This window comes from Perna viridis, chromosome 11 (assembly GCF_037379345.1).
Source record: "Perna viridis isolate PV_CMFRI_1.1 ecotype Kerala chromosome 11, ASM3737934v1, whole genome shotgun sequence".
Taxonomy (NCBI): domain Eukaryota; kingdom Metazoa; phylum Mollusca; class Bivalvia; order Mytilida; family Mytilidae; genus Perna; species Perna viridis.
In genome coordinates, this window is record NC_142455.1 from 980,101 (window position 1) to 1,003,973 (window position 23,873).

At 33.1% G+C, this 23,873-nt stretch overlaps 1 protein-coding gene across 1 annotated transcript; it reads left to right on the forward strand.

The window, feature by feature from the left end:
* Positions 1-3,356: 3,356 nt before the first annotated feature.
* LOC148602251 (CCR4-NOT transcription complex subunit 9) lies at positions 3,357-22,851 on the forward strand. The gene is made up of 9 exons (XM_088552258.1): positions 3,357-3,493; positions 9,335-9,480; positions 10,011-10,131; positions 11,460-11,547; positions 13,548-13,654; positions 17,086-17,181; positions 18,373-18,471; positions 19,831-19,922; positions 21,974-22,851. The coding sequence occupies exons 2-9, from the start codon at positions 9,353-9,355 to the stop codon at positions 22,140-22,142; spliced, it is 900 nt and encodes a 299-aa protein (XP_088408384.1). The 5' UTR covers positions 3,357-3,493; positions 9,335-9,352; the 3' UTR covers positions 22,143-22,851.
* Positions 22,852-23,873: the final 1,022 nt, after the last annotated feature.

Consider the following 23,873-nt stretch of genomic DNA (forward strand, 5'->3'; position numbering starts at 1 on the left):
AATTGTGCAACTTTTGACCGGCAATTCTAATGATTGCTTTAAAAAATCATATACTGCTGGCAAAAGTTCAGCTTTTGGATATAGTATATTTTTTTTTAGTTTATCTAGTGGTTGAATTGGTTAAATTAGGGTTTAGTTTAACAATGTCTGCAAATAGCTTATTTCTGAAATTCGAGTTCTGTTTACAGTTAAGAAAGAAATGGTACTCATCATCAACTTCATCTTTACATATTAAAAAAAATCTGTTTTCCCTTGAAATATTCTTTTAAAACACAAGTTGTGAAGAGAGTTGAAATATAGATTAAAAACCCTCCCTGCATATTGTTAAAAGATTTAAAATGAGCAAGATCACTTGAAATCTAATGACAGAGGTTTAATGAGTTATTGGAAAGAAATTAATATGTTTTGAAGAATGACAGCAATTATCATAGTTCCCCATAACTGTGAGGGAATGATCAAGTCCACATTTGATTGTGTGATACCTCAAAAAAAACTTTTGATCTGATATATCATAGAAGCTCCATATATTCAATACTAAATAAATATTTTGTGACAGTTTCATTAAATTCCATTCAATTTCAGTGGTGTATAGGTATTCAAAATTTCAGGTTTTGACATTATATTCGAAATTGTGATATTTAGATACTTTAAGTGTTTGTACAATGATAATTCGTGTCACTGCAATAAATATCATTACCGTAATTACACATAATTCTGTCTTCTTCCATAATTAACTGATATTGTGCCCTTAACCTTTCCACGAAATATAATCATAATGAGCTTTTTTTATCTAATTGATGTTGTGGGAATATTGAGCACCACGCTGTTTGTGTTCAGTAACTTGCAAACAGGCATTTCATGGACACTCAAAATACACGTGTAGTTGGTTACCACTTAAAGAGTAATCAGGGGAAGTAATCATAAGAATGTAATAAACTGGGAGCATGGACCAGGTGCACCGGTAGGGTAGGCGGTAGGGTAAGATACGGAATTATCGAGGTGTTTATGGTTCAAAACATGACGTAAATAACCATTCACTTATCATAAAATTCATCACATATGAAAATTTCCTAATATCAAATTATTGATATCAATAAATGGGGAACAAATTCCACAAGGGCTTTTGGTCTTGGTTGGCAAAAATATCCATTAAGTGGCATGGGACATCAACTTTAAATCATCATAACTTTCTTTTTTGAAAGATAATTGAAAATTACTTTGGTTCCCTAAACTGCAAATAAGACTCTTATTGTCTGTGGAAGTAACAGATAAATATTCAATTATTTTAAAAGTAAAATTTAAATAGCAATGAAATAGGAAAAATAGAAGATTATTTTAAACATTACTACTAATTTATAGTCGGTACGCAGCAAGAGGTGCTCGCCCACCATACAGAGTGATAGACACCAGACTTCAGCTACTCAAAGATAGGTACCACTAATCAATATGGTAGACTACGCCGACGCAGCATCCCATCTACTTCACTTGATTTAAAGACTGATATCCAATCGACATTCTAAATATTGAATTTTTGTAATATGAATCAACATTGCTTACTTAAATATGTTTTGTGATGATATATGCATAATTCGTAAATTCATTGTTTTGTGATATGTATAGTGCTTCATGTATTTTGTTTTATACAGTATGTGTCTTAAATTGTGTTTAAATAATACAAAATAATTTATACGTGCTATGATTGTCTGATAGAATAGTAAATTACTTCTCAATATTGTTATATTTATTGTTCAAATTAATTGTAATTGACTTCAGTGAAGTATGAATAAAGTATATTGAGATATATCATTCATCTATTTTTTATATAAAGAAGACACTACACAGTGAAAACGAAATCTTCTATATACACGTGCGCAGAAACATATATATGACTCCTATATATTTTGAACAGACTATGCAATCTTATGGTCGGTAAACCCTTTGGCATTTCTTGTCTATTTAACTAATTGATAATTGGTGTAATTAAATGTGGGCAAACCGGGATAAACATAGGGATGTATTGTTTTAACTTTAATTTGTTTGAAATGTAGGTATATTTTTTTTCCTTGCAAAGTTATGATCAAGCATTAAATTAAGAGGAATGTGCATTTTTTTTTTTGCACGAAATCTTTCCTCCTCGTCATCGTATGTATATATGTATACAACGTCTCAGAATGTGACGACTCTATTCGCTACACTGCTCCATCGGATCAAATTGATACAGGGAAAATACATAAACGTATAGAAAGGTCTGAAAAATTCCCAACGATGTTAGAAATGTCAAATTTGCGATGCAAATTTTTGGTCGCTCCCTCCGCGGGACTCGAACTCGTACTGTTGTGACATCTATGACAACACCGCCTGCACTAAGTCCAGCGTCCTAGATCACTCGGCCAGCTAGGCTATATAAAAATATAGCTTTCGCTGGCCGGGTCATTCCTCATCGTAGGATTAATCTAGGGCTGTAACTTAGTACACGATGTATGGTAGTACGGGACAGTTCATTTTAGATGTTATTATGTAGGATAGAGGATCAAATTAATGATGCATGTCACAACAAATCAATATTATACAAACGTCTCGGAATGTGACGACTCTATTCGCTACACTGCTCCATCGGATCTAGGGCGCTGGACTTAGTGCAGGCGGTGTTGCCATAGATGTCACAACGGTACGAGTTCGAGTCCCGCGGGGGGAGCGACCAAAAATTTGCATCGCAAATTTGACAGTTCTAACATCGTTGGGAATTTTCAGACCTTTCTATATATATATATATATATATATATATATATATATACAACGTCTCAGAATGTGACGACTCTATTTGCTACACTGCTCCATCGGATCAAATTGATACAGGGAAGATATAGAAAGGTCTAAAAAATTCCCAACGATGTTAGAACTGTCAAATTTGCGATGCAAATTTTTGGTCGTCCCCTCCGCGGGACTCGAGTCCCTAGCTGGCCGAGTGGTCTAGGGCGCTGGACTTTGTGCAGGCGGTGTTGCCATAGATGTCACAGCAGTACGAGTTGAAGTCCCGCGGAGAGAACGACCAAAAATTTTATAGATCAACACACAACCTGTGTCTATAGCACAATGTTCAAGATCTTTGTTACTGTCGGTAAAAAAAAAATTATACGTCACAGGTATTCACCTGATTAGGTAGTGAGTTGTGTTCACAGACCATTTACTTTCATACACACTCAGTTTATTTATGGCACATTATATATATCAACGTCTAAATATGTATTTCGGATAACAGATATCCTTCCTCAGCATAAAACTCACGAAGTGCCTCGTTCATTGATTATTAAAAAAAAAAAAAATTTGTGGCGAACATGTTACAAACATCAATGTGACGAAAACGTTCCATCTCAAACGCCCAATTGACATTGATTTCCTGGAAAACTGCTGCATACCGAAAACACTTTTGGAACACTCTGTTTGTTCTTTGGCAACCGTTTACTTTGACCAGGGATCGCTTTAAGCTGAATTTGTATGCTATATTAGCCATGATGCACTTATAGAAACAACTCTCATACCTGTTTTTTTCTTTGTTTACACCCGTACATGTTATGAGTACCTTTTGTCGTTTTGAAAATAGGCTTAGTCCAACTTAGCATGTTTTGCTTTCGTTTTTATATTTTTCATATCCGGTTTGGATCTCTCGGTTAAATCTTGTTCAGTTTACTTTAAAGGCTATTCTCTACTGGTCAGAGACGACCAGAGAGAAGATCTTGACATTTTCAAGACCAAAGTACATGTAATTATCGCTGATCTGCTCAACAAAATTCTATTCCTCAATGAAAATCGTTGTATGATAGCCTATTTTTGAGAGCGAAATATCAGCAATCCCTGACGGGTACAGGTCAACTCGTACCCAACAAACTCGTACCTTTCTATATAAATTTCATGCTATGATATGCTATTGCTTAATTATTATGTATATTGTCTCATTTACATTTACTCTGAATATTGTCTCATTTACATATACAAATATTACTCATTAAGCTTTGATGTAGCATAATATAAACTTAATTGTCCTGCTAATCATTAATTACCTATAATTTTTATTTTCATTTTCCAAATAAATTAATTAGAATGGCCCTTTATTTTTTAATGATCACCGTATTAATTATTTTACTATCAATCAAACGTCTTATTTCTTTTTCAAAATAAATTAATTAGAATGGCCCTTTATTTTTTAATGATCACCGTATTAATTAATTTACTATCAATCAAACAAACATCTTATTTCTTTTTCAAAATTTTATTTTTATCCCAATCAAAATGTATATCTTAATTCTCAAAATGTGCGTCTAATTTTTGCACACAAACACGTGCCATATATATTATAAAAATATAGACTATGTATTAATTCTCAAAATGTTTATTTTATTTCCCAAAATGTATATTTTATTTCCTAAAATGTATATTTTACACGCATTATCTATTTTGTTATAAATATATAGAAAGGTTGGAAAAGGTACGAGTTGCCGAAGGTACGGGTTGACATAGATTCATCCCTGACATTGTTTCTTAAATTTTGGGCATGAACTTCTTTCATAGGAGAGAAGGAAAAATTTATGGCAAGAACTACTTGACCAGTAAAGACTTATTTCCTTGAAAAGGAAAAAAAAATAGATGTTTCTAAATAAAAGCCATTACTTAAACGTTCAAACTCCATTTAAACTGATATAAAGTCATATATAGCAAAATATGCTTCATGCCTGCAGGGCTCAAGCTACTCGAGAAAAACAGGGAAAATAGACTTTTCTTTCAGAGAGACACTAGGGAGAAGTAGGGATGAACAGGGAGAAGTTAATTTGTACATGCATCATTTACTAATGCTTTTTAAAAGTATTTGTGTTACATGTTACATAAATGCACACAATATAAGTAAGCATTTTCATGTAGTCATTTTCTTTTATTGAAATAAATGTACTTTTTCTTTAAGCTACGTATGTAAGTGACTAAATATTTTGGACAAAATGAAATCAGCCTGCTGACTGAATGATTGACTGTGTCATATATTCATGAAATTGAATTTCTAATCTTTACCTTTACCCCTTACCAAATTTATTCTACAAAATTAATATATGATTGAGCAAAGCAAAGCTTCTTGCATTGCATTGTGCTAATGATTTTGTCTTTTTTAGCAGCCCTGGAATAGAAAATTTCAGGCAGTGACATTCTGTCGGAATTTTCATTTTGTTGTTTTTTTCCTGATCCCACTTACTCCATAATGATTTCTTGTTCAAAATGTCCAGTCTCTTGATATAAGTTGGTCAAGAGTATCAATAATCATGTTAAAAATTTATTACTGACAAATCAAGACTGGAACTTTATTGACATATTGTAGTGGTCAGTACGAACTAGTTTCATTCTTAATAAATGTTCCATCGAAATGGAGAATTTACTGTTCTATTATGAAACATGAAGATCAAAAGAAACGCTTCGGGCTTCTACTGAATTATCTATTGAGATTAGTTTATCCCAAGTCCAAAAAAACTTACATGACAAATTTGCACATTTTGTAATGAAATGTGAACGGTAAAACATGAATTATTGTAAGCTGAGTTGAAGAATGTTCATCTGTATCCTGTCTTAAATGTTTGTAACAAAACACTGATTAAAATGATAGATTTTGAAAATTTGTACAATTTATTTTCTTGAACAGGCTCCATTTTTGTTTGAATTGTTATCGGAAGAGAGATAACTCTGGTCAAAATACAGCTAAGAAAGGGAGTACAGTACCAATCTAGGGCAATGTCTGAAAATGACAGGGCGACCTCACTTCACTTTTTGTGTTGTCTTAGGGCAAAGTGAGTGACTCCAGGGCAATTATTTTGCCTGAATCACCCAGTAGCATGAGCCCTGTGCTTGGACTTCTGAGCAAGCACCTACATGTAGAATCTGAAATTTGTTTAGTTTACTACAAATTATATTACAGATGCCAAGAAAGACTTGAATGAAAAGGTCATAAAGCTTATTTAAAGATAATTCATGATAAAATAAAACAAAAGAGCAGACATTTTTTCATGATTTGATCACTCTGTTAAACCAGTGAAATTTGGGGTGGTTTTAAAAGTGAGAAGCTTACTCATGAATCTTACAATTGTTATTTCTCAAAATTGTGCTCTGAACTGCAAGAGAATGTACACAAAAAGCTGTGTAAATATTTACTTGAAGTTAATAAAAATACAACAACCACTGGTGCTATGGAAGAATTAGGTCGCTGCCCAAAAATGATAGAGATTATTTTTAATATGTTATCATATTATGCCAGATTATATTTTAGTGATAATAAACTCATCAAGCTTTTCTTACATCAGAACAGTTATCATCATGTATTATTTGTATTAACAATTAGTTTTAAAAACATTACATAAAAAATATAAAAAAGTATTGGCATGAACAATTACATTTTTAATTGGACTTTATCCAAACCAAGATCATGGCAATAAACTAAGAACAAAATTATTTAATAAGCAGTGTTCTCCCTAGGCCCTTAAAGCACTATCGAGACTGATACTGTGCTATATTGCTACAAGTGCTGTGCTATAAAATTAAATTTTAGGATTACAAATCGATTACGACAGGAAACGTGTGCCCCAAGGTCATTTAAGGCATCCTCCAAGGTAATTAGCTCTTGCAACCGATAGCAGTAAACATGCTATGGTCCATTGATCACCACATGACCGCACAGGTGTCTGAAGCCAATTAAAGTTATGACATTGCCAACAAGATTATCAGTCACCCCACCTGGCCACAAATTAATTTTAATGAAGGTGTCAATCAGATACTAATATCTTATACTGAACCAATCAAAACTGACTATGGTAAAAATTCATTCAAGCCTGAACAAAGGCATGTGGCTATTTATATATGCAAAGTTGAATAATTGCACAATCACATGATGTTTTTAACATTAAGAAGCTAATTTACCCTATAAAAGAACATATTAAATTCCCAAACAATATTAATTCCATCAGATACTTGAAAAGAAAAAGGAAATGGCCATCTTTTGTTTACATTGCCATGTTGTTGTGTATCAAGAGCACATTTTTTGGCAGGAAAATTAATTGAGAAATAGATTTTAAAATTCCCCAAGTCTAAGAATAGTACAAAAGGTGGGGGGGGGGAATTTGTAAGTTATGATATGGGGTTTTTGTCATGGATAAACTACCTAAAAACATAATATTTAAAAACAAAACAAAATGACTAGTGTGCCAACTTTTAATAACAAGAATAAGATTTATGTTTTTTCCCGGTTTTAACTAGGTGGTAAACGGAAAATAATCGCAGGAAAAAAGTTACAATATATATTTTGTAAGAAAATAGTCCATTACATGTAGGGAAAAAAGTCATGATATCAAATGCCAGAAAAAGTAATTTTACTAAAAAAAATCCCACTTCCTGGCTATGGTTTCATATGACTCTGAATTGTTGCCATTTGGTCTCTGTATTGCAGCTTTTACAATTTGCAATGACCATAAATTAAATGTAAAACAAATTTCAATATAGATCAAGTCTGGGTATTGTCATCCTTGGTCAGGAAGTATGTGGCATCTTCTTTTATTCGTAACATAAACATTATGTGAGTGATAATTTTTGAAAATGCAATTAAATTAGGAAATTAAAGGCTTCCTTGTTGTTAGAAAAAAATAACTAAAAAAAATAGATTCTTTTTAAAGTAAATTTCATCAAAATACGAAAAATTGTGAACTATTATTTGATTTAAGTGAACAAAAAATTAAATTATTGAACATTTTTTTTACACTTATAACAATGTTTTATTTGGATGAGTTCAAATTAAATCTTATGTCTCTATTGTAAATGGTGAAAACACAGGAGATTAAAAATGAAAAGAATTATGAAAAAGTAACAAAAATAAAAACAAACAAACAAACAAACACAAATAGAAAAAAAAGGAATCAAAATTTCAACAAAATATATTGTGACTTTTTCTTATAGATATGTGACCATTTTCTGGCATATAACTGACCATTACATTTTGTATGCAAATTGTATATGGTGACTTTATTTCCTGTGACTTTTTTTCTTGCAACTTTTTTTTCCTCTGTCTTGTTATCCAGGACTTTTTTTCCTACATTCAAATTGGTCAACACCACAATACTTTCTGAAAATTTTTGGAAACATGAATATTAAAACCAGAGCAGTCTATTACATGTACCTGATTAGATAATATTCTAAATCTATAAATATATTGAAAGTTACTAAGACTAGAAAATGAGTTTAATTGAGATTGCTCTTAATCAAATGAATATCACATTCAAATCAGCCATTGAGGCCCCAAAACAAAATGAAAAATAGTGATTTCCAATGGGTCTGCTGTCAGCAAAGTTTTGAAGAACACTGGGTGTGTATGAATTAGAGGAAATATTTATGAAGAATAACTTATCATAATTTGAATGTCTTTAGTTTTTCTGTTAATTTAAAATGTAAATTTAATAAATGGTATTAAAGTTACAATTACTGCAAAAGAAGAAAAAGGTAAAATACTTACCAACAAATAATTCATGTAAACATGAACAGCAATGTACAAATGTACATTTTAATACACTGATCAATTTTTATGTAATACAGTAAATACAAAGTGGCATGTTTCGACACGAGACATATTAACGCAGTGTCTTGCCCGCTGAATACAGCGCTATCTGAAAAACATGGGGAGAACACTGAGTAAGGGGATATTATAAAAAATGAAAAACAATAACAAAATTAACAATCAGTGACCATGATCTTGAAATAGAAAAGGAACACTATGTAGGTCTTCAGGCCAACATTAACTTGGTTAACTATGTTCTTCAGAAACAGGAGAAGAAATCCGCTTTTTGATGAAATGTAACAAACTTCATTATATTACAAATAGTTTTTAGACTTTATAAACATTAGATATAAAAAATGTTTAAGCTTCAAATATTAAAGACAAATTTGTATGTTTACTGTCTTTAGAGGACCACTTTACTTTAGATCAGTTATATTCACTTACAACAAAATTAAATTAAATTAAACTTTTGATAATTTTAGTTTCCTTGCTGTGGTTTATCATTTTTGGATATTGTGTCCTGGTATTTTTCAGGTAGTTCAATGTTACATGTCATAAATTTATAACATGTATTTCATGTTTACCCAGTCAATAACAGTATTCACAACTAACTTTCAAGTTCATAGGCCCAAAATACATTTTTCAGAAATTTTTATATAGTGACTGTTGGCCTGTAGTAGTTAACACAGCACAATTTGGTTTGCAGAAATACATTATAGTTCCACTACATACAATGTATATTTTTGTACAATAATTTCATTTCAGATACAGCTGCTGTTTCAAATGAACACCACTGCTGCCCCTGTTTCTACCCCAAATACTGCTACCCCAGTTGATAGAGAGAAAATCTTTCAATGGATTATTCAGCTTACCAGCCCTGATACCAGAGAAAATGCCTTGCAGGAATTGAGGTTTGTAACTTACTAACCCTGGTACCACAGAAAATGCCTTGGCTTGCAGTCAGTTTAATTCAATAGCCGTACAGTTTTTAAGAATAATGAATAAGTGAACAATAGCCATGCTGAAAAGGTAAAAAGGAACTACATACAAATAAAATATAAATAAAACGGAAAAAGTGAAATAATATGGACCCAAAGTTTCTATTTATGGCATTTGTCAGGGGCATAAAGTATTGAGGAGAAAACTGACAACTGCTGATCACAGAGACAAGGTGCCCTTCAATATTGATCTTGATCATTGTGATGGTACATGTACATCAAGTTCAAGATGAAAAATCAATCATTTTTTAAGTCTGTATTTTATTTTTGCATGTAACTTTATGTATTTTAACTACTTGCAGTGTTTATATGAAGTCATGTAAATGAGAGTTCTCTGCAGGAATTTAAACAAATTAGGGCTTTGACAATTTCACTTAACCACATTTTTACACATATGTGCATTGTTCTTAGTTTTAAAACACCTTTTTGTCCTTTCTTTACAGTAAGAAGAGAGAGGTAGTGCCAGACCTTGCTCCTATGCTATGGCACTCATTTGGAACAGTAGCAGCATTGCTTCAGGAAATTGTCAATATATATCCTGCTATTAACCCTCCACACCTCACTGTAAGTTAAAACATTAGTTTGTGATCCTAAGTCCTAAATAAGAATAGTGTTAGTTTCCCTACCTACACACAAAGAAATATTCAAACCATCGCCCAACCAAAAAATGTTTTCTTCTTCTTACAGCATTTTTAGCTCACCTTGCCCAAAGGCCATGTGAGCTATTGCCATCACTTGGCATCCGTCGTCTTTAACAATTTTTCAAAACTCTTCTCCTCTGACACTACTTGACCAATTAGAACCAAACTTGGTATGAATGTTCCTTAGGATATCATGATTTTTGATATGTTGAAAAACATGGCAGCCATTACAAAAACAGTAGTTTTTTGCATACCTGGTATATCTCCAAAACTGTTAGGTTAGCCAAATTGTGACTGGAGTTAAAGTGTTTAGTATGATGTGATCTATCTGTGGTAAAATTTTCATTTTAATCTGTTTAGCCATGTTGGAGTTATTGCCCTTTTTCTACGTTTTTTTGCTATTTTTAATGTTATTTCTTTCAAAAATCTCCTCCTCTGACACTACTTGACCAATTGGAATTAAACTTGGTATGAATTGCACATACAATAAAATCAGTTGCTATACATGTACATGTATGCTTATAACTGTTCTGTCTTAACAAAAAGAAGACATATCAGTTCTTTATAGCGTTATTTCATTCAAATGGTAGTGATAATTTTTTTTTTAAATTGTGTCTGGGCTATGATGCAAAGGAATACAATTTGCATTTTTTTTTTACATTTCTTAAGTTAAGATTTTGTGCATTTTGCCAAAAATAAAATTGTAACATTGTACAGTCCTTTAGACTTAGTCACAGTTGTAAATTCATCAACTTAGCTAGATAGTAACACATTACAACTGTGTGTATGATTGCATGTTTACATCTGGCCCTAGTACCAAAAACAAAAAATGAATTGAGAGTATTCTTAAGAGGGAGGTTTAGCATGCTGTAAAACCTAGATTTAAGCCACCATTTCATTTATAGTGCCTGTACCAAGTCAGGACCATTGTGTTACCAGCTGTTCCGGTGGTGTAATATCTATTTTGTCAGATTTATTTTGGACTTGACTTGATTACAAATAGGATTAGTGTTCAGTTATTTTATTGTTACCTTTATTAACTGTGACATCATATCATGACATCAGAAGTTTTTGCTCACTTCACCTTCTAAAACCCAGGCCTGAAGAACAAAGCGATTGATATGAAATTTTATATCAGTATCATTGTGTGCAGCTTTCATTAGGGGAAACAAATATAACTGGGAAAAAGATGAATTTCAATTTTTAACAATACATGTGAAACGTACATCATATGGTTATGTTCTTTTGTAGGCACATCAATCCAACAGAGTATGTAATGCCCTGGCGTTACTGCAGTGTGTAGCATCACATCCAGAAACTCGCTCAGCATTCCTGCAAGGTAAGATTAAAACCTGTAGGTAAAGTGGAGAGGTTTAGGCTTGAATGATTCTGTATGGGAGATTTTATACAGAAAATATTCTAATTAAATTGTCAAAGTGCACTAACCTTCAATTTACAGTAATACATGGTCACGGATTGAATGGAATTTCTGTTGTAACATTACAGTGTTTTGAAATTACAAGGATGTTGCCTGCTTGAAGTTACAAAAATGTTGCCTGCTTTGAACTTACTTGCTTAAAATGAAATGTTTCTTTTGTTTTGGTATAAAGACAATAACAGTCAACTTACTTGAAAACAACTTTGATGTATGAATTCTACTAGAACCTGTGTAAATGTTTGGCTTCACATTTCCCCACATTCTAAGCTTCATCCAGTTTTATAGAAAGTTAGTGCACTGTTATTGACTGTTAATACACTGAGTAGCTTCACTTAAATACTTATTATGATTTGTTGTGCAGTTAACACAAATTTTTGTTGTGTGTCAATTTTAGTTTGAGAAGGGAGCACTAAACTTACTACATAACTAGAAAACATGAAAGCAAAGCTTTTTTCAAGTTACCCCATTTCCCTAGTAGCCATATTGTTAAAATATAAACAAAGTCATCAGACAGGAAGTTGATATCAGATCACATGATATGGCATACCTATATAAGCTTTTGTCAGGTAAGGTCAGCTGTAAGATCAGCCTCATATCTTGACCTACACTTAGAAATCGATGGTAAAGGAAAACTATTGACCAAACTTTCTGACAAATGTGATGACTTTTCATTCAGAATTGTCAACTTTCCTTTTATCTGTGGCAACATCCCTTCAGCACCTGCATATGGAGTGTTCATATCACAACTCATACGTTATGCCAGAGCTTGCCGAAACTACACAGACTTTTTGTATCGAGCTAGAACTCTAACAAATAGGCTTCTGGAACAGGGTTATGATGCTACAAGATTGAAGTCATCACTACAGAAGTTTTATGGTCCTCATCATGAACTTGTGGATCGTTATGGTGTATCCATCTGCACCATGAAAACTGATTTATTCAACAGGTCATAGTTTTCTTTTCCTCGTTTGTCTACCCCAGACTTCACTTTTTATGAGCAACTCGGTGGGTGTTTCTAGAAAAGCAGAGGATGCTTACACTACCGGTGCACCTGGTCCATTGCTCCTAGTTTTTAGTGGAGTCCGAGTTGCTCATTTACTTTTGTTGCTTTGTATGTATGGTTTTGGTTACTTTATGTTCTTCGTTGTGTATGTCTGTTTTCCATGTCTGGTCTTTGTCCCTGGATTACATTCTTTTGATTACCGCAATAACCTTGGTTCCCTTGATTGCTCTTCCATGTCTGGTCTTTGTCCCTGGATTGCATTCTTTTGATTACCGCTATAACCTTGGTTCCCATAATTACTATTGGCAAAGTATAAACAAAGTGGTCAGACAGGAAGTTGATGTCAGATCACATGATATGGCATACCTATATAAGCTTTTGTCAACATGTAAACAAAGTCTTCAGACAGGAAGTTGATCTCAGATCACATGATATGGCATACCTATATAGGCTTTGTCAAAATATAAACAAAGTGGTCAGACAGGAAGTTGATGTCAGATCATATGATATGGCATACCTATAAAATCAGATCACATAATGTGGTATACCTATATATAGGTCAAAATATCAAATAAACAAGAAAACGTTGATGAACCAACAAATGGACAGTTGAATGCCATAATCACTGTATACCTCCATCAAATTGTTGGATATGAAAATTTTTCCACTACTATGATTTGTCTTGTCAATTCAAAATTGGACAAAGAAAAAAAAGGATTTGACAAGACGATGAAAATTATAATTTTTTTTTTTTTTTTGGGGGGGAGGGGGGGGGGGTACAAATATCCAAACTTTTTTTTACAAGACATGCTATGGTCTACAATTGACAGTGTAATATACATCATACATCGATGAAAGTATGATAAAATTTGTTAATAATATTGAATCCATTTTTCAGCTCACGTACCACTTTTCCTGTACCCATTTTTACACACAGTCAGTAAAACACGACCTTTTGAGTATCTACGTCTGACCAGTCTGGGTGTTATAGGTGCTTTAGTCAAGGTAAGATATCTGACCAGTCTGGGTGTTCTAGGTGCTTTAGTCAAGGTAAGATATCTGGCCAGTCTGGGTGTTATAGGTGCTGTAGTCAAGGTAAGAAATCTGACCAGTCTGGGTGTTATAGGTGCTTTAGTCAAGGTAAGATATCTGACCAGTCTGGGTGTTCTAGATGCTGTAGTCAAGGTAAGAAATCTGACCAGTCTGGGTGTTATAGGTGCTGTAGTCAGGGTAAGACATCTGACCAGTCTGGGTGTTATAGGTGCTTTAGTGCAGGTAAGATATCTGACCAGTCTGGGTGTTCTAGGTGCTTTAGGTACGAGATCACAATTAATTCCCCTTGACTTTTTGTTGTATACGAATATAGTTCCTTTTTTTCAGTGTGTTTCTTCCTGAATTTTTTCATCGCTGCCATAAACTTTATTTGCTTAGTGTTTACTGCAGAAATGTAGGGCAAGGATCAAATTTATAAGGGATTTTTTTTCATTCTGTAATTTTATGTGGAAGTTGTGATTTGGTCCTTTGAAAGAAGGTCAAAATTTAGGACATTTGGCAGTGGTCACTTTCATGTCTACGGGGTCCCTGGAGCAAAGTTGCTAAAAATAAAAAATGATGGTGAATTTTTCTGGTACTCTTATAGATATCTGCTTTTATACATGTTTCCATATTCGTGAAGTTTTATTGAGTTTGAAGCGGTGGAATTTTTTTATATGTCAAGATGGGTCTATTGAAATGCACTACGAAATTAATTGTGTCCTTGTACCTATAAGAGAGGTCACATTTTTGTAAAACATGCTATTTTTATGTGTTTTGGGGGTTATTTTTCAGAATTCATGGAATAAACATGAAATGTGGCAAAAAAACCCTACTTCATTTCTCATTTTTTTTGCATTTTAGTCCAAAAATGGGTTTCTATGGGATTTTCAATGTAAAACTCGTAATTGCTTATGGCATCAGGGTAAAATTGGGCAAATGAGCTAATTATTGTCTCATTTTGAGTTTTTTGCACACACAGTGTCATAATAACAGCAAATAAACACTATTCATAAGCCGTAGACAGGGTAAAGGTAAAAATTTTAACATTTACAATCTGCTTTTAACCTGCGGCAAAGGTCATTTGGCAAACTTACAGTGTTAGTCAATTGTCTCAACCTCTTGGAATACTCCCTTGCACTGCATTGGTATGAAATTCTGGATTATGAGAGAGAAATGTCTTAAAAATGTAAAAACAACCATGATTTCCCATTCTTTTACATATATTTTGAATACATGTGCCACTTAAACCCCTACTGAGTTGACCAAAAACACTTATTTTGGAGCTGGTCATACACTAAAAAGCCTCAAAGCAGAAAAAAACCTGACTTCATATGAAAAAGAAACATCCAGATGAGTTCATATGTACCACATAAGCATCAAAACATGCATGTTAAAATATCTTTTCACTATTTTGTGGCTGTAGGGGTGAAATCTTAGTGAAAATGGCATATTTACCAAAATCCGCAGTTTTACAACCCTGGTCCTGGCTTGATTTTAATTACCCCATCTGATAGTTTACTCTAAAACACTGCCTCTGGTTATTTTTAAAGTACATTTAATGTGTCTAGAGTACTTTGGAAGTAAGTTTGGGTTGATTCATTCTTTTTCAAGTACTCCTGCACTAGGTGAAAATGCTCTAATACTGCAGTGTCATGTCTTAAAACATATTTCTGTCTTAAATCAGATGGAAACCTGACTGGCTGGTGTTTTCTACTTCAGGAACATGTAATGTAATGGAAATAAAGAAAAAAAAGAGAAAATCTGTCAAATATGTGAATGGAGGCTACTTAGAGGACACTTCACCCAATCTGCAAAAACTTGAAGTCTCGACATATACCATTGATATAAAATTTGCCATAAATTATTTATTTTTCAACAAATTTCTGTAAAACTTTGCAGTTAGACTCAGAAATGAATAAGCTTTCCACAGATGAAGCCTTTATTTCAGTTTCAAAATAAGCCGATCTAATAGGTACGAGATCAAAATTATTCCCCTTGACTTTTTATTGTATACGAATATAGTTCCTTTTCTTTAGTGTGTTTCTTCCTGAATTTTTCTTTGCTTCCATAATCTTTATTGCATAGTATGTACTGCAGAAATGTAGGGCAAAGATCAAATTTACAAGGGATTTTTTTCATTCTGTAATTTTATGTGGAAGTTGTGATTTGGTTCTATAAAAAAGGTCAAAATTTAGAACATTTGGCAGTGGTCACTTTTCATGTCTGCGGGGTCTCTGGAGCAAAGTTGCTAAAAATAAAAAATAACTTCGTGAAGTTTTATTGAGTCTGAAGCGGTGGAATTTTTTTTATATGTCAAGATGGGTCTGTTGAAATGCACTACAAAATTAATTTTGTCCTCGTACCTTTAGTCAAGATAAGATATCTGACCAGTCTGGGTGTTACAGGTGCTTTAGTCAAGGTAAGATATCTGACCAGTCTGTGTGTTACAGGTGCTTTAGTCAAGGTGAGATATCTGATCAGTCTGTGTGTTATAGGTGCTGTAGTCAAGGTATGATATCTGACCAGTCTGGGTGTTATAGGTGCTTTAGTCAAGGTAAGAAATCTGACCAGTCTGGGTTTAGTCAAGGTAAGATACATTATACAGGTATAGAAAATACAAACCAATGATAGATGTTGGTTCCTTTATGCCAGAGTTTGCAAAAAAAAACAAAACATTTCCTACGCTGTCAGTCTGAGATATGTTAATATGACAGTATGACATTATATTGTATTACCTCCAAAATAAGGCTGGTTCCACCTAATGAAAGTTTCCCAATTTGTCCAAAAAATGGCTACCAAAAATATCCAAACTATTTGCCAATAGGAAGTCCATTGATAGAACATAGCTGATTAATTATTTTTCTTCTATTAAATAAATCATCTGAACTTTAGATTTAAGGTTCTTAAGGTTACTCCTAATTTCCAAATTAAAAATATGACACCTAATTATTTTCCCAATAAAGAAGGATGAGGTAGTTTTGAAAAAGGCTACCAATATCAATGAAAATCTGAATTCTGGCAGTCATGGGTCCTGCAATATTGCCCAAAGAAGCAGGAATGGCTCTAACTTTGCCAGTCAGATCAGAGGAACTTCACACAGTTCAATATTATAGCATAGAATCTTGTTTGATATTTTTTGTCTCATTTTTTTAAGGATGAAGGATCTATTAGCAAAGGATTTAAATCAATTGTATTAAAATTTCATTTTTCAGATCAAATGATAGAACTTTGACAGATAAACGCACCATTGTCAGCATTTCTATGAAAATTTGTATTAGTGCTAACTGCTTATTATTTATAAATTGATTTGAGAATATCATATTTATTTTTGTCAAATTGAATTGAGAAGATAGTTTGTTTTCACTTTTATTTTCATCAAATTGTTTTCATTTGTTTTGCAGACTGATGAACAGGAAGTAATAAACTTCCTCCTAACGACAGAAATCATACCCCTCTGTCTCCGTATCATGGAGTCTGGCAGTGAACTCTCTAAAACGGTAAGTAGTGGAAGTGTGAAGTAAGTAACAGGTTGGGGCATAGGCAATAAGATATACTCCATTCCACTCCTTTCCCTACCTCCACCTATACATGAATCATATGGCTCTACCTACATGTAGGTAAATGTATCATCGAGTCTGGCAATGAAATCTCAACAACTGAGTATAGGAAGTTTGAAGGAAGTGGCAGGTTGGGGGGGGGAGGGGCTTAGGCTTTTAAATCCAATTTCACTTCTCTGATTTGTATCATGGACCTAGCCAGTGAACTCTCTAGAAAAATGAGTATTGGTAGTGTATAATTAGTGTAAGGTCAAGGAGAAGGGCTTAGGCTTTTGATTTCCTCTTTCACCAGGCTCTCACACCAGAACAAAAATTTTATCATTCTGTTACCGTGCTGCAGTGATGAATACAATCAAGGCAGACCCAGAAGCTTGCCTGAAATAGCCATGGCACATCATACAGACACATATGAAGTTAAATATATGTATGAATGGTATTGGACTTGTTGTAACTTTATGTAATTTTTTAGCTATAAATAGAGTATTTGGCCATATTTCTTTAACTACTAGTAGTCAAAAACAGTTTTACTTCACCATCAAAAGAACAATAATTGCTTCTGTTTTGTCTTACATTGGCATCTCACTGAAGTTATTGTTCTTTTATCTTTTACTCCGAAACAATGCCACTAAGCTGATACATAGACATTTTCATTTTTTTTATTTTTTTCATGAACAAAACTTCTTCCTAATTGGTAATTGTACCTGAATTATACAGCCGGACTTTTATCTGAAATTTTGTTCAAAATGAATCCTAGTTTTCTATTTGTAGAAAGTAAGAGCATTTTTGGGGCTTTATATATTGGTTTTCTCCATCAACAACAATTTCCTGTGTGAATATCTCTCTTGCTTTTCACTTTGTGACCTGCTATTTTACACCAAATAATATTTAATAGAAGTGGGGAAAAAAGTCAATGAGTTTTTCCTGAATTTAGAAGATCATCAATTGTGTAAGACATTAGGGATCTGACTGTTTCTTCAATTTGATCAAATATGTTCCACAATTTTATATATATAGATGAATTCAGTCCTTATTGTTATATAGTAAAGAGCTCCTGTTAGGAATTTAGGCTTGCAAAAGCCTCTGAAATACATGTCAGTGAATATTATTTTTGTTGATTAATTTATTTTGTAGGTTGCTACATTTATTCTACAGAAGATCTTGTTAGATGAGACTGGTCTTTCTTACATTTGTCAGACATATGAACGATTTTCACACGTAGCTATGATATTGGTAAGAATTATATATAGATTTTTCTTCAGTCTCAAGGGGATTTCTTCATTCGAGCTTTAGCGAGTGGGTTACTTACCGGTAAATCTGAAATTTTAGTATCAAAAGTAGAGAAACTTGTAATCCCGCAGAGCTATGGAGGAGAATCTGTTTCTCATGCATTTTTAATCACAGGCTTAGAATGGGAAAAATCACTTTTAATATTCCCAACATAACCACTTTTCCATTATTCTTACTACCTGAAAGAGTAATCAAGGGAACCAAGGTTATAGCGGTAATCAAAAGAATGTAATCCAGGGACAAAGAAAGTCAATTATTGTTTTTTAAATTCATCAACAACAATTTCCTGTGTGAATATCTCTCTTGCTTTTCACTTTGTGACCTGCCATTTTGATCAAATATGTTCAACAATTTCATGTATATAGACAAAATAAGTCCTATCAATTGTTCCATTCAGTCACTGACAACACTCATTCTACTTTCTGTTCTGATCAGCCAATTCATGATTTTGAAAGCATTATGTGAAAGGGAAAAAACCCAATGATTCGGAAAAAGGTCATCAGAACAGAGAGCAGAATGGAGTGTTTTTGTGGTGCCTGTAAATGTGGTCACTGACAACATTCATTCCACTTTCTGTTCTGATCAGCCAATTTGAAAGCATTATTTCAAAGGGAAAAACCCCATGATTCAGAAAAATGTCATCAGAACAGAGAGCAGAATGGAGTGTTGTTAGATCCTACATGCAGTGACTGAATGAAACAATTGATAGGTCTAATGTTAATTAGATTGACTTCAAAACTGCCTTTCAAGAGTTTTTGTGTTGCCTGTAAATGTGGTTCCTTATTATTATTATTATGGTGTATATTGTATTTATCTTTCTGTAGTTATGTCCCCTTATGATTATGGTGTATATCACATTAACCTTTCTGTAGTTATGTCTCCTTACGAATATGTTGTATATTGTATTTATCTTTCTGTAGTTATGTCCCCTTACAATAATGGTGTATATTGTATTTACCTTTCTGTAGATATGTCCCCTTATGATTTTGGTGTATATTGTAGTTACCTTTCTGTAGTTATGTCCCCTTATGATTATGGTGTATATGGTATTTACCTTTCTGTAGTTATGTCTCCTTATGATTATGGTGTATATTGTAGTTACCTTTCTATAGTTATGTCCCCTTACAATGATGTGGTATAATTTGTTTACTGTTTTGAGTTATGTCCCCTTTTCTCTCTCAAAATTTTGAAGGAAGGATGGGAATCTGATCACCTAATTGTACATAATCGAGTTAGTATATAAGCTTGCATTGTTATCACCAAATGAAAATAAACCCATAATTTTTTTTTCAATTTTTACAGGGGAAAATGGTACTACATCTATCTAAAGAACCTTCAGCCAGACTTCTGAAGCATGTTGTTAGATGCTACTTGAGACTGTCAGATAATCCTAGGTATCTACTGTTAACTTAGAGACATAACTCAGTGAAGAGTTTGTATCATAATCAATTTAACCAAAGCCTATCAAGCATTCATTTGAAACAGAATGAAATCAATCCAATTTGCTCTGAGGCTTACATGAGGTATATGTGAAATGGTTTACACAAGTGTTCAAAAGATTTCCAAGGGTTATGACTTTCCTTAAAATGGGCAAAAAAATATCTCCAACTAAATTATTATACCCCTTCTCAAAGCAGGGGGTATATATGATCCATGGTGTTTGTCAGCACCTTTTTGGTTACAGTTTTCTCTGATATTTTGACAGTAGCTGTTTATAGGTATACCATTTGTGAGATTTATTTTCAAACTGAATTGACATCAATGTCCTGTGATTTTTGCGACTATGAGACCGGGATGTTCTTTACTGAGCTTTGCTTACAGTTTTTAGCTCACCTGATCATAAGTTATGTGAGCTATTGCCATCACTTGCTGTCTGTCATAGTCAGTCATTATTAACTTTTCTTTAAAAATCTTCTCCTCTGAAATCATTCAGTAGATTGTTAGCAACTTGGTCACCAGCATCATTATGGTATCTACTTTGATAATTGTGTCAGTTATATAGATCAAGCATAAAACATGGCCACCATTGCTATGTTTAGACAACAGGTGTCAAGTCACCGATTTCTACATGTCTCAAAACTAGAACAGATATTGGAGAATAAATGTGACCGTCATAGGTCTCACTAACCACTTCTAACATTTCCATTACTTCACATGTTAAAATGTAATTTTCAAAGTTTCACTGTGAATTCCCAGGACAAATGACATCTTAAAGTTGCATACAGTTGCGAAGCTTGGAAAATAAGGCTTCCAAAATCATTATGCTAATTGTACCATGATTGTAGAAATTCTTTACAAAATTTACTTGAATAAATAATACTGAAAATCCACATTTTTACCTGTTCTGCTAACTGACAGCATGGAGGCAAATTACTCACACATGTAAACAATATTCATACACTTTTGTAGTTAATTTCATGTATGATTTTAAAGTACACATTCTCAGCTTTATTTTGACTACTTTTAATCATAATACACACAAATAATGCACTTACAATGCATATGTCTAGGTTCAGTGTGTTTTTGGTACTACATAGGGGGGTGGCCATTTGACCAGGAAGTGGTTAGTGAGACCCTTCTTCAGCTTGGAGAGCACTACAAAATTCTTTATTGGGTTGAAGTTGTAGGACAACTCATGGTTAGAGTTATTGCCCTTGAATGGTGAAAAATAATGCATTTTACAGTTTTTAGCCAATATCTTGAAAATTATGATAGGTAGAAAAAACATTCAATCGATAAAATGATTCTTGTAAGGCATACAGAAGTTTTTACTCGATCAATGACTCCTTACTAGAGTTATTGCTTTTGAAAGGCTAAAAATGAAGCAGGTGAGCGATTTTAGCTTCTGGTAGCCAGTAGTATTTGTTTCTTTCACAAGGACATATCTTTAATACCAGTAGTTTCCAGGTATATAAATTAGCAATTGGGAAAAAATAAATGGTACGCTCATAGAATTACATGTAACAAGGATGATTTTGTTCCACTTTTTAGTGAAATTTCGCTGTTTTAAATCCGGATTTTACTGTTACAATTCTTTTTTTTACTGTATAATGACATCCGATTTTGCCGATTTCCGCTTTGTTTGTAGTCCTTGTAAAATCTTCTCTGATGTAAAAAAAAAAAAAACACTTCTTTTTGCCTTGGGGTTAAATTTGATGACAAAAATTTGCATTGTTTTTAGAGGAAATAAAAAAAAAAACACTTTGAACATGTTGCAAATGGCACCTGCTTAAATTATTTAGTTGTAGATCAAGGGGGTTGGCATCCCCTTTTTTATTGGAAAAATTTGTCGGTTTCATGTGTGAAAGTGACAAAAAATGGCAAATAATGTTCTAGCACCCCCCTTTTTTTAGGAACCCTGGCTGGCAGCCCTGCCTGTTATTGTTCCCTTGCTCAAAGATTCTTGTTTGATTCTGTCTTCATTTTACCATTAATTACATTCTAGAGCAAGAGAAGCCTTACGCCAGTGCTTACCAGACCAACTGAAAGACAGCACATTCTCAAATTGTCTTAAAGATGATAATTCCACCAAAAGATGGCTGATGCAATTACAACAGAATCTTGAGGCCCCAGGTGTCCCAGACCCCAGGAGTATGCCATTACATCCACAGTGAGAGGTTAAAGGTTAAATTTTGGACACATAGAAGAATCAGAGTTCAAAATCTAGAACATGGTGCTTTCAATTTTAAGACGCTGTTGGTTCAGCATTTGATAGAGAGTGTGACATTGGTTTGTATAAACTGCTGTCACAATTTCTTGTAATGTGAAAACATTCACTTTTGACATTTTTAAAGCATCAAATTATTTCAGGTGACTAAACATTGAAACAATACTTCTTCAGTGTATGGACTTAAGCACTTGGCATGTGTTTATAAAGCTCGTGTTGAAACTGAAAATTTTGTTTCCAATAATTTTCATTTGAAATTTTGCACCCAAAAAAATATTTTGACAGAATTGTCTCCCATATTTTTGTCTAAAATTTATTTTTTTTTATTGTATCATAACTGTTCATGGTAAATGAAAAATTACCAATTTATTTTGGCATATTCATATTTTGATCAAACCTATAAAGAAAATACTTACTGCATTAAGTCATTAATTTATAAATTTAAAACAAATATTTGGGATCTTGGATTTAATTTAATTTAATTTAGACATTTATAGAACAATACACGGTTCTTTTCGTCCATTTTGTAGAAAAAGGATGCAAAATAATATAATGTATAAATACATGTAGTCAATGTTGTCTCTATTGTTGTAAACTTGTACTAAACATGAGTGACAACAGGAAAGGATTTCAGAATTATAAAAATGTATAATGTTGATGTTGTTTTGTTTTTTGTCCCCCTAAAAAAGTTAGGAACAGGAAGGTACACACATTGTGCTAAGTAACCCCCCCCCCCCCACATCACATTTAGTGAAAATATAAAAGTCCCTCAAAAAATAGGAAATTGATTTTGATCAGCAGAACCAGAGATTTTGGCTTGTTTCTTTTTCCATTTTAAAATTATTTACAAAAAAAAGAGATTTTTTTTTTATATATATATTAAATTTCTTCGGCCAGGTGAGCTATTGCCATCACTTGGTGTACGTTGTTGTCGTCATCCATCGTAATTGTTAACAATTTTTCAAAACTCTTCTTCTCTGACACTACTTGACCAATTTGAACCAAACTTAGTATGAATTTTCCTTGGGATATCCTGCATAGAACTGATATGGGGATTTTAGTTCCGTTGAAAAAAATGGCTGCAGTTACTAAAAATTGAACATAGGGGTCAGACAGTAGTTTTTGACATATATTTCCAAAACCGTTAGGTTTAGCCATATTCTGACGGGTAAAAGTGTTCAGCGTGATGAGATCTATCTGTGGTCAAAATTTCATTTCAATCTGTTAAGCCATGTTGGAGTTATTGCCCTTTTTAAACATTTTTTTTTTTGCTATTTTTTATGTTATTCCTTTAAAAAATCTTCTTCTCTGACACAACTTGACCAGTTGGAACCAAACTTGGTATGAATGTTCCTTAGAGTATCCTGCATAGAACTGATGTGGGGATTTTTTGATTTGTCGAAAAACATGGCTGCAGTTAAAAATAGAACATAGGGGTCAGAAAGTAGTTTTTCGCATATATCTCCAAAACCATCAGGTTTAGCCAAATTCTTTCAATAGCTGAAATGATCCATATTATGAGGACTACAAAAGTCTTCAGGGATAAAAATTGTCAGACGATTTCTTGCAAGAGTTATTGCCCTTGAAAAGGGAAAAATGAGTTTTTTTTTTTTTGTTTTTTTTTTTTACAGTTTTCAGGTAATATCTTGAAAACTATGATAGAAATTCTTCTTAAATT

Coding starts and splice junctions, on each gene's coding strand:
- LOC148602251 (XM_088552258.1), top strand. CDS start 9,353: ATGAACACCACTGCTGCCCCTGTTTCTACCCCAAATACTGCTACCCCA. Junction 17,182..18,372: donor GCAGTGAACTCTCTAAAACG/GTAAGTAGTGGA, acceptor TTTATTTTGTAG/GTTGCTACATTTATTCTACA. Junction 18,472..19,830: donor CACACGTAGCTATGATATTG/GTAAGAATTATA, acceptor CAATTTTTACAG/GGGAAAATGGTACTACATCT.